Source organism: Falco peregrinus, chromosome W, assembly GCF_023634155.1.
Source record: "Falco peregrinus isolate bFalPer1 chromosome W, bFalPer1.pri, whole genome shotgun sequence".
In the NCBI taxonomy this organism is placed as follows: Eukaryota; Metazoa; Chordata; class Aves; order Falconiformes; family Falconidae; genus Falco; species Falco peregrinus.
In genome coordinates, this window is record NC_073743.1 from 6,725,900 (window position 1) to 6,740,675 (window position 14,776).

At 37.2% G+C, this 14,776-nt stretch overlaps 1 protein-coding gene across 17 annotated transcripts in view; it reads left to right on the forward strand.

The window, feature by feature from the left end:
* Positions 1–14,776, forward strand: part of LOC129783186 (erbin-like) — a 121,408-nt gene that overhangs the window by 76,087 nt on the left and 30,545 nt on the right. For all 17 annotated transcript variants that reach the window (XM_055793056.1, XM_055793055.1, XM_055793043.1 and 14 more), the window contains 10 exons: positions 3,772–3,835; positions 4,744–4,818; positions 6,130–6,274; positions 6,924–6,996; positions 8,648–8,777; positions 9,131–9,246; positions 10,324–10,393; positions 11,484–11,583; positions 13,592–13,713; positions 14,267–14,431. In XM_055793056.1, coding sequence (XP_055649031.1) covers positions 3,772–3,835; positions 4,744–4,818; positions 6,130–6,274; positions 6,924–6,996; positions 8,648–8,777; positions 9,131–9,246; positions 10,324–10,393; positions 11,484–11,583; positions 13,592–13,713; positions 14,267–14,431 — 1,060 coding nt within the window. The remainder of the gene's footprint in view (positions 1–3,771; positions 3,836–4,743; positions 4,819–6,129; positions 6,275–6,923; positions 6,997–8,647; positions 8,778–9,130; positions 9,247–10,323; positions 10,394–11,483; positions 11,584–13,591; positions 13,714–14,266; positions 14,432–14,776) is intronic.

A 14,776-nucleotide genomic window follows, 5' to 3' on the forward strand; every position in this document is an offset into this window, starting at 1 on the left:
TGGAGGTGAGGCTGACTGGGTCCTCCTTCTTGCCCTTTTTGAAGACTGGAGTGACACTGGCTTTCCTCCAGTCCTCAGGCACCTCCCCTGTCCTCCATGACCTTTCAAAGATGATGGAGAATGGCTTGGCAATAACATCTGCCAGTTCCCTCAGCACTCAGGGGTGCATCCCATTGAAGCAAATGGATTTGTGGGTGTCAAGTTTGCTTAAGTGATCTCTAACATGATCCTCCTCGACCAGGGGAAAGTCTTCCATTCTCCAGACTTCCTGTTTTGCCTCCAGGGTCCTGGAAAACTGAGGGCCAGCCTAGGCAGTGAAGACTGAAGCAAAGAAGGCATTCAGTAAGTCTGCCTTCTCTGTGTCCTTTGTCAACAGGGCACCCACCTCGTTCAGCAGTGGGCCCACATTTTCCCTAGTCATCCTTTTCCTGCTGATGTACTTGAAGAAGCCCTTCGTGTTGTCCTTGGTATCTCTTGCCAGTTTTAATTCCAAACGGACCTAGCCTTCCTCATTGCCTCCCTGCATGTTCTGACAACATCCCTACATTCCTCCCAAGTGGCCTGTCCCTTTTTCCACATCCCATAAACTTCCTTCTGTTTGAATTTTGCCAGAAGCTCCTTGCTCAGCCATGCAGGCCGCCTGCCCCCTTTGCTTGATTTCTTACTCATAGACATCCAGCTATCTTGAGCTTGGAGGAAGTGATGCTTGAATATGAGCCAGCTCTCTTGGACCCTCCCACCTTCCAGAGCCCTAACCCATGGGATTCCTTCAAGTAGGTCCTTGAAGAGGCCAAAGTTAGCTCTCCTGAAGTCCAGGGTTGCAGTCCTACTTATTGCCCTGCTTCCTCCACGCAGGATCCTGAACTCTACCATCTCATGGTCACTGGAGCCAAGGCCGCCCCTAACCTTCACATCCCCAACCAGTCCTCCTTTGTTTGTGAGTACAAGGTCCAGGAGCACACCTTGCTTTCTTGGTTCCTCCTCCACCACCTGCGTCAAAAAGTTATCAGTGCTCTGCAGGAACCTCATGGACTGTGTGTGCCCAGCTGTGTTGTCTTGCCGGCAGCTATCAGGGTGGTTGAAGTCCCCCATGAGAGCCAGGGCCTGTGATTGTGAGGCTACCTCCAATTGTCTGTAGAAGGCCTCATCGACTTCCTCTTCCTGATCAGGTGGCCTGTAGCAAACATCCACAACAGTGTCACCCATGTTGGCCTGCCCCTTAATCTTTACCTATAAGCTCTCAACTCGTTCTGCATCCACCCCTAGGCAGAGCTCGATACATTCCAGTTGCTCCCTCACATAAAGAGCAACTTCACCACCTTGCCTTGCTGGCCTGTCTTTCCTAAAAAAGTACATAGCCATCTATGACAGCATTCCAGTCATGCGAGCTATCCCACCATGCCTCTGTAATTGCAGCGAGATCATGGCCTTGCGGCCACGCACAAATCTCTAATTCTCCCTGTTTATTCCCCATGCTGCATTCATTGGTGTACAGGCATTTCAGAGAGGTAATTGAGCGTGCAGGTTTCCCAGGAGGGGTGCAAGTGGATCCACCATAGCCACACACACCGTTGAGGTGGCTGGTCTTCTGGTACCCATCGAACATATATCACTGCTCTGGTTGCCCTGGCTTATTCCCCAGTTGGATGCAGTGGTGTGAGCATTGCCACTTTGTATGTACACACACACACAGACACAGACACACACACAGACACAGACACACACACAGACACAGACACACACACACACACACCCCCCACACACACACCCCCCACACACACACCCCACACACACACACACATCCACCCCCCCACACACACACACACCCACACCCACCCCCACACACCCACCCACACCCACCCACACCCACACACCCCGACACACACCCCCACACCCACCCACCCCCCTTCAGCTTAAAGTCCACCTCACCAAGCTGGACAACCAGTTGCTAAAGATTCCATTGTGTCTTCTACACAGATGGATTCCATCCCTCCCTAATGGGCTATAGTCAAAGAATGTCCTCTTGTCATAGAAACCAAAACCCTCAAAATGGCACCAATCATGAAGCCAGAAGCTGATGTGCATTATACCTCTATTTCTGGCTGCACCCTTTCCTCTTACTGGTAAAATAGAAGAAAAATACTCTGTGCACCAGAATTTTTCACTTGCACCGCCAGGGCTTTATAATCTTCCTTGGTTCTGCCCAGGTTCTGGCTTGCAGTGTCATTTGTGCCCACGTGAAAAAGTAGCAGTGGATAGTACTCCATGCTCTTGAGAAGTTGTGGCTCCCTCTTGGCAACATCTTGGATCTTAGCTCCTGCAAGGCTTTGTACCTCACACAACTCCCTGTCAGGCTGGCAGATGGGTGCCTCAGTGCCCCTTAACAGAGTCACCCACTACAAGCACTTGGCGTTTCTTTTTGCAGTAACCTTGTTGTGTGTAGTTTCTCCATGCAGACCTTGCTCATGGGTGTCTATAGCTGTTAAAGCTTCATATCTGTTTCTGGTTGTGATGCAAGAGGATGAAGACTGAAGCAGAGTCCTGCTTTTGTGGGTCACTAGGGTCCAAGGTGCCTCATGCTCTGTGGTGTCCGCTACAGAAGCATAGTTCTAAAACTACCTATTTATTCCTGTCTCAGTCCCTCTAATACTGCATAGCCTTTTAACTGTTTTTTGCAACTCAGCCACCTGACATAACAGATCATCAACCTGTGCACACCTTAGGTGCAGGTACTTACCTTTTCTCCAGGATAAGGGTCTGGTTACTCATGGCAACCTATCTCCTGTACTGAAGTCTCCTTCCTTATCAGTTCCATCTGGGTAGAAGCATCAGACATCTCAGGGGCTTTCTCTGTAGAAACACTGGCTTTAACTCTGAGGCAAGTGGCCACCATTATGGCATAAACGTAGAGCACTTTCCTGGGTTGTGCCTACAAGCAGGGTGCAGGGCCCTCCGGTGCAAACTGCCATACCACATGCTGATCGCTAGCGCTCCCTAGGGCCGGTTAACTCTGCCGCGGTTATTCCTGGCAATGCCCAAGCCGCATCAGCATAGCTTGCAGTCACCGTGTTCATTAACATGTGCCTGGTTGAACAGTGTGTGAAAATTTGACCTTATTTAGATATCAGTCCGGTAACGTTGTCCCAAAATGAGGGTTCTTCACCCAGTGTGAAAAAATCCAATCAACACACAGATATTTGCTTTTATATCAGTTCTGCAGAATTGGGTGCCAGGCATCTAACACAGCCAGCACACCCTCTTTCTGATTAATCTTTATATTTATAGTAGCAAGATACAACTGACCGGTGAATAACAATTTCTTTTACCACCCATAATTATACATTTTCATGTTTATGCATTTAACTTTGTGATTAAAGCATTTAGGGAGGTCCCCCAATTAGCATGCTCATTATTCACAAAGGGGGGTGTATTTTAGTATTATAATTACCTAAGATTAGTTAGGGTTCACTCTTATCTGAGCTCTGTTCCAAATTCATGCACATGTATCTAAGTCAGTAACTACAAAGCAGGATTTTGCAGCCTTTCTTATCTTGGGGCTTTCTGTGATGTTCTTCTTCAAGGTTAGGTTCATTCCAGAGTCTTGCATGATTGCTCACTTTGTAACTTTAACCCTGTCCTTTCAACATCAGTAACAGAACGGCATCGGTATTTCATACTGATAAAATTAATATATTTGTATGAATACAGAAAGATTGGATGTAATTGGCATTTTCTTAAATCTAATTCTTTGTTAATCCCCTTCCTGTGCAGAACCATGTCCAGACTGACTCAGCTGGAGAGACTGGATTTAGGAAGTAATGAATTCACAGAAGTGGTGAGTTTTGCCTAAGTAACAGGGCTTTGTATCTTTTATAAATCTCTGTATCCTTTAATCTATTTTTTATAAATATGAAAATGTAAAAATCAGCTTTAAGAGTTTTGCTACTGAGCAAATATTATGTATATCTTATACTACTTTATAGAGCCTGTTATAAAAATGACGTGCATATTCTTATAGATATGAGTATGTGTTCTTCCTCAATTTGAAAATAAAACACTGTGGCATAGTGTGGCTGCATTACTGGTAAAAAGTTAATGGTAATATGTGTTTGAATTATTATAAACATAATCATTTAACATAATAAATTCTAAACACTTATTGGTCATCATGTATTTAATGTTTCAAGTTCTGTATAAGCTGTGCATAACCTACTTTTATTAGTGTGTACAAACTATTTAGATCCAAAGGAAACTATATTAATTATAGGTTTGAATATTATTTAAAATAGTATTTACAGTTGAGGTGCTCAGATTTTTCCCTCAACACGGATCAGCTTGTTTCCTATTCATGATGTCAGACAAATACATCTTCCATTTATAATCACTTAACATCCCTCTGCTGTAGAGGTACTTTCCTGTATAAAGGAATTGAAATAAAGTATAGTGGAACATACTGACCTGCTGTATAACAGTCAAGCCTCTGTGTGCCACCAGTAGGGTACAAATAACACTTTCTGTAAGGATTATTTAGTGCTGTAATCAAGTTCTTAAAAGATTTTTGTATATCTAGTATGTATTTACATTTTTAAAAGTGAATTGTCTGGGTTTTATTTGATGACCCAATGAAGCAATATATATAACAGCTATAAGACATGACTTAAAGTTACAATAGATGAATCATTGAAGTTGTTTTTGCCTTTCACTATTTTTGTATGAAGTTTTTAAAAATTGTTTCCTTTACAGCCTGAAGTACTTGAACAACTGAGTGGGTTAAAGGAATTTTGGATGGATGGTAATAGACTAACACTTATTCCAGGGGTAAATCTTTTTACTGTGTTAAACATTTAGTATTTTAATTTACAGTGGTATTTGCTTTGTCAACTATCATATATGTTAAAGTTGCTGTATAATTTTAATGTTACTTAAAGCCAAAATGCTAAATGCCACTTAAATGCTTGACTATATTTAGAAATTGTCACTGATCACGTTAGATGAGTACACAGCTTTTCTTTAATTGAAAGTTATAATCCTCTCATCTAAAGATTATGTTCAAATTTAGGAAAAGTCCTACATCAAATCTTGGATGAAATTTAGGGTTGACTGGTCCTTCCAAAAAGGGATTATTTTGTGTTAGATAGCAAGCAGGAATTTACAGGATAAATATGTTGTGTGAATTTTTACCGGTCACGGCTGTAAAACAAGCAACGACCGTAAAGAATTTTTTGCCAGTGTATACATGGAGTATAGCCATTCCTGAGAAAATGTTTTGTTGACTATACCAGGTTTTCCTGACATCTCCATTACATGAGGTCCAGGATGACCTGTTACTGCAGCACTTGTGAAACTGTGTTTATGATTGAGTAAACTAGTATTTGGGAAGCAGCCAGTCAGTTTTCAGACTTTAAACCACTAGCAGTCTTTTGATGTGAGGGTTTCTTGCATGATCAGTAGTCTTCTCTATTGTCTCCTCATTTCAGCTAATTCTTCTTTGAAGAAGAGTTGAGTGGATATATTAAACCTTTCTATCCTACAGTAAAAGTAAAACTGTATTTGTGAAAGTGACTGCATCTTCCCTGTGAAGATTTTAGTAGTGTGCACAAATCTTTAAGCTTATTCTTGGTTCATATGGAAATGTAATGCAAGCATATATTTTGACTTGGTTTTTTCGGTTTAGTATAATTAAGGATTCATTATTGTTGGTTTTGAGGTTAAGTAGGATGCAGTTTTACACAAAAGGCAAAAATAAGCATTAAAAGACTTTACTGGAGCCTTAATTATATCTTTATGTTACACTGTGTTACATCTCTGAAGTTTCTTCTAAAGCTTCAGTCACTTGATTCACGATAACTGATCAAACAGTTGAATTTACAGCCGACTGACTTTAGAGACACCTGTAGAATAACTGTGGTGTATCTGTGTGTGTGTAAAAACATCAACTGTGTGTATCTGTACAAAATATTTCATTACAAAGTTTGGATGTTTTGCATAAAATTGTATTTTAGCACTATAAATAGGCTTTCTCTTTTCCTGTGACATTACACTTGAGAGACAGTTTGTTGTCAAATCTCCTGGCTTTTTTTGTTTTCAACTTGTTATTTCCTAGAATGCATTATTTTCTCTTGCTTTTAGTTCATAGGAACTTTGAAACAACTCACCTACTTGGATGTTTCTAAAAACAACATTGAAGTAGTTGAAGAAGGTATTTCAGGTTGTGGAAGCCTACAAGACCTACTGTTATCCAGTAATTCACTTCAGCAACTGCCAAAGTCTATTGGTTTGTATTTTCAGTTAATTCATGTTCTTAAAAGCTTATAATTTCAACACAGGATGCTTGAAAATAGACAAATGGCATTTTAGATCGAAGTTTCAATTGATTTAATGCAGGGGTCCTCAAATGTTTTAACCAGGGGGCCGGCGCGCGGATGAAGTGGCAGGCAGTCATCTGTGGCTGCTTGGTTTCCCCCCCCCCAACCCCCGGCGGGGGGGTTCTGTAAATACCAGGGGCCGGATTGAGGACCCTGGGGGGCCGTATCTGGCCCGCGGGCAGTAGTTTGAGGACCCCTGATTTAAAGTTTCTGTTTTAGATAAAGCTGTAATGTGTAGCTGAATAATAACATTTATATTTGTTTTGGAGCATTCTTGACTTCATACAGTAGTTTGTAAATGGATGAGAAATTGTTGACTGTAAGAGAGTAAAAAAAATCCCTCCACCACCCATGGCTGGCCCATGGTAAGCTGTCAAATAAGTTCTGTAAGCTTGTCTGCTTATTTCCTTAGTAGATATATAGCACCATAGGCATGCCAGGGAATGCAGAAGATGTGGTTCCTTGCCCATAGGTTTTTTTTCCCCCTTAATTTAAATTTAAAGCTAAATGTAATGAACACAAGTGCCTGTTTTGATTTACTTGTTCATTTTACTACAGGTTCCCTGAAGAAGGTAACAACACTTAAAATTGATGAAAACCAATTAATTTCTTTGCCAGACTCCATAGGAGGGTAGGTATTTCACCTGAATAAAAGGTTGCGTTGTCTTTCTGCACACTTTTCTGTAATAGAGGCTTATCTTTTGAATGTATTTACACCTACTTGATTTATTTTTTTCTATATATTAATGTCTTAAACACTGTGAAATAGAAGGAAGATACAAAAGCACTTGCTTTCAATTTTATGTTCTTTATGTATTATTTAATAGCAAAAGACCTATTGTTTTCCCATAGGCGGGTTCATTACCCGGTGCGCAGTGTCAATTTGCACACCAAGTCGAGGTATTCCTTAATTCTTTATTCTAGTTTGTGCAAAGTAGGGAGCTAGGTGGTAACCCACAAATGCCTAGCTCCCTGATTGTCAAAATTTTACACTACTTATACATTTCAACAAACGAAGACATCAGCTTTCATTGGGTACAAGTTACACAACTCCTTCATTACTTAGTACTCCGTTTCCTATTTGTTAAGCAATTCTCTAATTTCCTATGTTAATTTGTCTGCATGCTCAATCTCAACTTCTTTTTGGATCTCCCCCTGCCGGAATTACTTTTCCCCTAGTTTTGTTGAGCTCCTTGCTTATGATGAGCTTCCTATCAGCTCATCTATCTTGTGGGAGTGTTTCCTTTGTGAAGTTCCTTTTCTAAACAAGGTTTTGCTGGTGCTTTAAGGATTAGCAGGACATACAAAATGCTTGTAACCTGAATTAACCCTTAACAACTTATTCACTCTAATTGTCTTAAAGTCAATCTACTAACAATGCATTCAGTTTTATTAATCATTTGATATCACTATGTTCCTCACTCATTAATGCAGCCACCAATTTATAATAGAAAAATTGAATGTGAAAGAAAAGATATTTAAATAGGCAGTCAGCTGTCTGACTGGGGGTTTTGGCAGTAACATAGCTGTGGTAAATATTGCAAATGATTGAACCGATATCAAAAAGCTTGTAAAAAGTGAATCTTAACACATACATTTATCTTTTTTATATTATAAAGAGAATTTTCACCTGTTAATCACCAGGATTTTTTAATGTTTAATTTGGTGTTCAGCAACTTAATTTGAAACTCACAAATGACAGCAAAAATAATTGATTCAGAATTAAGTGCTATGCAAATAAGGGGCATTTGTTCCAATTTCTGTTCTCCTATTATAATGAATGTAGGTTGCATTTTGTTGTCAGAATTTACAAAATACTTCTTCACTGCCAAAGTCTTAGGTTCACTGTCTAACTATTTGCATTCTTTTATTGTTCAGAAACTGCACTCAACTGTTTGGCTATGATCTGTCCCACTCTGAATGTTTTCAGTTCCTTGCACTAGCACATTTTCATGTAGTACACAAACATTTGATGTTGCTGACCCCCCTGATTTTGCTGAAAACTCTCTTATGAGGATAGTGTGAAGGAGATTTTAAAACCAAAAAGCAATCTCACCAACCAACAAACGAAAAAACCCACCCAAAACCCAAACACAATTTAGGCAATTAGTAAAGGATTTCTCATGGATTTGAATTCCCTTGGGTTTCAGAGTTTTATTTTGTATTTAATTTGAGATTTGTAATTGATAGTGGTATTAACCTCATTTAAACTTAAAGTATTAAATTAATGTTGGATGAATTAACCTGTATAGAGGAGTAATTTTTTCTTTTTCTTTCTTCAGGTTACTATCATTAGAGGAACTGGACTGTAGTTTCAATGAGATTGAAACATTGCCTTCGTCTGTTGGGCAACTTTCTAACATAAGGACATTTGCTGCAGATCATAACTTTTTAACACAGCTGCCATCAGAGGTATGTATTCAGTTACAAAACTAACATTTTGATGTATCTTAAACTATATAGTCTGTAAAACTTTTGGATAAGTTAATAATTCTTGAGTAGATTTTCTGTATGTGTTTTTAAAAGCAAGGGTATACAAATATACAAACTTTAATTAAATTCTGATTTTTTTTTAAGCAAAAGTAGAAATTTGTTGCTAGTGTATTGAAACTAAAAGAAGATTTAATATGTAAAAATAAATCAAAATTGTGCTTTACAAGTAAAAATATCAGTAATACTAGTTGTTTTAAAACAGTAAAAATTTGTGTAGAGTTGTGAAGATGAATTCTTTTTTTTTTTTTTTTTCTTTTTCTTTTTTTTTTCAGATTGGAAACTGGAAGCATTTAACAGTGTTGTTTCTACATTCTAATAAGCTTGAATTTCTCCCTGAAGAAGTGGGTGATATGCAGAAATTAAAAGTCATCAATTTGAGTGACAATAGGTTTGTGAATACATTAATTCAAATAGAAGTTGTGTAAAATGCAATATCATTGCATATAGTGTCTTGTAACTGATGTCTATCCCCAAAATGTAAGTAGAGGTATATTGTGCTATCTTCCTTATCTCACCCACAGCTTAGAAGCTGAGATGCATGTATTTAATATATTATTGTTGTATTCTAGATCTTGCTGTTCCATAGTATTAAGCTGTATTCATTTTAATTACTTAAGCACATGCATTGAAGTACAGCTTCAAAACATTGATGATTGTTAGCATGTATTTTTTAGGGAATTTGTTTGGTTATTTTCATAAAAAACTTTGATTCTTACTTAAAAATATATAGCTTCCTGTATTGCATTTAGAAGACACAAAACAATATCATGGTATACTGTATGTAAAACACTTGAGTATGCTGGAGAAGGGGGAAAAAAGAGTTGTGTTTTATTAGAGCTAGTAATTAAAAACTGACAAACCATTTCTCTTTTGGGAATTGCCAATTTGTAGAATTTCAATGTATTGGGAGAGATAAGTCTGAACTCTCCATCCTGTTTTGCCAATCCAGCTTCTCTGTACTCCATCTATAGCCTGATTATCCATTAATGCCACTGCTTTCATTTATCAGGGCAACTCCATTCTTATATATGTTTCTTGGGGGAAAACGGCACTTTTTTCAGGTGTAGCACTTTTTTCTTAATTGGAGTGCATGTGTATTGAAAGATAAAAATGCTGAGGATTCAGATTCAAGTATGAAAATAGTCTTGATTTTAAGTTGGATAGTTAATATACACATAATGACAATGATTGTCTTCAAAATTGTATTTAAGTCACTGTCAGTGTCTTCAAGTTTCATTTTTTTTAATCTGCTTGCTAAACTGATCAGAAATGTGGTTTGGGTTTTTTTTCTGAGTATAGCTTTGAATCTATAATAAAAGCTGTTAACTTTCAACTGTCAATAGTTTTTTTATTTAACTATGTCTGTAAATGTCTTTAAACATTTTACAGGCTAATGCAGCATTTTTTCTTAACAGTATTTAATGATAAGTGTACTTACATAAACTCTTCTTGCTATGATTTACAGACTGAAGAATTTGCCATTCACCTTTACAAAACTGCAACAGCTTACTGCTATGTGGCTATCAGACAATCAGGTTAAGTTTTTAAAAATTAATGATGTTGACCTTATTCTTAATGGAATTGACAAGAACGGAGCCATCTGTTATTATTTAATAATGCATATTATTAAATAATATTATTAATAATTTTATTTAATTAAATAATAATTATTATTTAATAAGATGTAGTACTGTGTATATACATCAATACTTCCTTGACATTATTGCTGTGTCAGTTCTCCTGAAACAAACAACACTGAGCCTACCTGACTTTGGAGACTTGCATATTTCTGGCAAAGTTCTGTGCCATTAAGAAATGCAATTTAACTGATGTTGGATTTTTTTGGGTTTTGTTTTTTCTTAATTCAGACTTGTTTACACAGGAAAGGTAATGCTTGATAAGCTAGTACTTGAATGTGTAGCATGCTGTTTCTTCCACAGATATACCATTGAGGAAACTTAGCATGCCTTTTTGTGCTGGGTTTCTTGTCCCACCTTTGAACTCTGTGACTCTCCAAGTTTCAAGCTATTGAGAAGAAACTTGTGCACTTGTGGCTTGTATTTTTCCTGTGTACATAGCCTTCTGTACTATTCCAGTTTCCTGAATGCATTAAGGTATACAGGGCTGCCAGAAACCCACTAGCCTCAGGTGTAGTATAATGAAAGCACTTTTACCAATACGGTAATTTCAAGAATCCCCTGCCCTTTTATGTAAGGGATGGGGGATAATCAATCTGGTGTCATTGTAAAAAATTGATTACAAATTTTTTCTCTATATATGATTGTCTACAGCTTTAAATGGCTAAATATATTTGTGTATTCTACATCAGCCTCCTTTGGGATAGTAATAAGTCCTAACAAGAAACTGGGTTACTCTTAGAATATCTAGTGTTTGCTCTTCTCTTAAAGCTGTTACTGAGTTTCAGTTCTCAGTCAAAGCCAGTTGTCACAGACAGACATGTTAATAATTTCATTTTGTGAAAATTATTCAGAGGTGAAATGATTTAATGCAAGGCAGAGTAATCTGCAAAGTAATGGGACAGGCATGCTCTGTGATATGTAGATCATGTTTACTTTTTACACGTATATATTCTCATAACATACCCTTCTTTCATTTGCTGCTTAGTCTAAACCACTTATCCCTCTTCAAAAAGAAGCTGACCCTGACACACAGAAAACAGTGCTTACTAATTACATGTTCCCCCAGCAACCAAGGACTGAGGATGGTAAGAATTTCTGAAATACCCTGTCAGAATGGTCACTTTTGAAAATAATAATGGGAAGACAGTCCAGCTAATGTAATTTTCACTAGATAATACTTAGATACAAGTTTGAAGTAAACTTGTAAGTGATGACGAGTTATATCTGAAGAATGAGAACAGTAACTTAAAAATGTGATCCACATATTAGTAAATTCTGGGTGAAACTGTTCCAATTGGAAGTGTGCATGTATGGGGAATGAGGTGAGGAATGGACTGGTGGAGTAACATTCTTTGATGGCTGCCACTTCCCAGTGTGACACCATTTCATTCCAGCAAAGCTTAATGGATTGGGTTGAAATTCTCCTTGCCAGGTGTCTGCTTCAGACTGACTATTTTAAAAAAATGTTAGACAAAATGTTTCATCTATTACCGAATATGTATTTTTTTAAAAGTACATAGCATTCTGTGTTTTATTTTAAAAGAAAAAAAATCAGTCCAGAAAAAATGCATTTTGCTCACATGTAGTTCAAACTGTTTTATAAAAGGTTAGGCCCAGAACATGACTCTCTGGTGAGGTCTTAATTTCTGTACACTTGTGAAATATTTAGGAAAATGAGTAACCCCATCAGGAGGTAGGGACAGAGAGTAAAGTCTCTATATTTCTCCACTTTCCGCAGGCAAATGGAAAAAGCTTGTGCTTCTTTAACAGAAATGGGAGGACAGGTATCAGTGGGAATAACTGAAAATTGACAAGTGGCAACATTTTCTGTTACATGGCACAAATGTCTAGTATACAGAGTAATAAAAAATATCTGCAAAACCAGAAAATAGTACATTACTTTTAGCACCTTCTAATGCAGATAACACATGTGCAATACTTCTGATAGAATGTGAGAATTATAAAATCATTTGGAGATTGTCAGTGAAGCTGAAGATAGTTCCTGAAAGTGTTCTCTCAATTTGAATTTTATTTTACTCCAGTGGCAAGGTTTCTTTCTGTAGATGAGGAAAGGGCTGCTTGTTTGGCTTAAGTTGACAAAATACCTTCCTCTGAGGCAGTCATTCCAAACAGAAGGTTTAAAATTTAATATATAACCTTTTTAAAATTTAAAATTCTTTAAAAAGTTTTTTTATTATTATTGTGCCAGGAACTGTTTCAGCGATATTGAAGTCTATTAGAATATTTTTCAGATGTGTTAAAATTGTAAGTTTACCCAATAAACACAGTGTAACAAATATTCCAATGCACTTGGTGAGCCCTATAATTAAGGATTTTTCTATTTCAGATATAATTAATATGAACAGTCTTGGCATTGCTAGTGAGGTATATAGATTTGCTGGGGTGGTGGTGACAGATTTATTAGACTACTTGGCATGCTAGAGTAGAACCTGAGTAATGTAACACAAGGCATGGAGACATGCTAGAATAAGAGACAGTGAGTAACTAAAAGATTTTTTTTTTTTGTTTTTTTCCTTTTGTAAAATTAAGCAAGTAATACTTTGTAACAGTCCTGTCATTTATATAACTTCTGCAAAATCATGTGTTTACATTAAGTTTTAGGTGCTTTTGTTTTTTTCAAGATTAGTAATTTATTCTTTTTTTTTTATTTTTCATGAAGTGAAATCAGGTGAATGCTTTTATACATACTTAATGAGACCACGTCACTGAAGTCAGGCTATATATAAAAGTATAATTTACTTTTTTAATATAAAATACATATTTTCATATGTGTATATATATGAATAAAAATACTTTGCATCAGAGTTCTGCTGAAAATCTGCAACTGGGAGTGTTCAGACTAGTTTACAGCTGTGTGTATGAATTATTTTTTTACTTTACAAAAAGGGATTTTACTGTTATGAAAATACAGTCAAGTTCATAAAGCAGTAGCAGTGCAGCTAGTCATCAATTTATGGTGCTGCTAGTCTCTTATCTTTTAAGAATACATACAAAAACACATCAGTTCCATCCAGGAAAAATAAAGTATAATGTATCCCATTCTTACAAGAATCTTTTTTTATTATTATTTAGTTATGTTCATATCTGATAATGAAAGTTTCAATCCATCTCTGTGGGAGGAACAGAGGAAACAGCGTGCTCAGGTGGCATTTGAGTGTGATGAAGACAAAGATGAGAGGCAGGCACCACCTCGGGTTAGTATTGAATTTATTTTTAATACTTGGGGCTTTGCTCCCTCTTCTCCTTCTACCCCCAGTTCCCATCCTTTTCCTTACTCTGGCTGTGGATTTCACTCTGCTGAAGAAATCAAGTCTTCAGTTGTTAGTTTAAGAGTATCTAACAGGATGAAATACTTCCTGACAGACATGCCCATTGTTTAAAGTGAAGCACAAGGGGAAAAGTCTCAGCTGATGTAAGACAATGTAAGGCATAACTAGAAGACTATTAGACTGATGGTGCTGTGGGGAAACAATGATTAATCTTTAATTTTCTTTAAGTTAATTACAGCTGTAATAATTCTTCCAGCTTGCAATTAATGGACAAATTAAAAAAAAATAACAGTGATTTGTAATCTTGCTGGGTTTTATAGACTGAAGTCTGAGTTAATCCAGATAGACCAAACAGTGAAGTGGAAATACTTGATTGCTCCGCTCAATGTTTTGTCCTAAATCATTGTCTGTTTTAAAACTGATGTTTTAATTATAGCATTTAATTAAATTCACAACATTATTGCTTTTTGTTACACAGGAAGGAAACCTAAAGAGATATCCAACTCCATATCCTGATGAACTGAAGAATATGGTTAAAACAGTCCAGACAATTGTACATAGACTAAAGGATGAAGAATCTACTGAAGATATTGCCAGGGAGTCAAAACGAGAAGGCCAGACAGTTTCTGTAAAAGATGTGGGGGTAAAGGTTATTCTCTTCTGACTTTGCAAGAACTTCCAAAGATCTAGAGTGTCATTGATTCCTTTTATTTCTCTTCTTTCTCAGCAATGATGCTTTAGCAGGAAAGCATGTCAAAGAACAGAACTTACCTCTTCACCATCTGAAGAAGCCTGTAATAAATGTCTGTTTTGCAGTAACAATTTTCCTCTGACACTAAGAACAAGGAAAGTGACTTGATTCTCAGGCAAATACAAACTATGGATGTGTTAAGAAGCTGGCTTCTTCATTTTCTGGAGGATGGCATCTTTGTCACCCTCTGATCCTCCTTTATCTGCCAGACTTTACAATAAAAATCAGGATAATCTC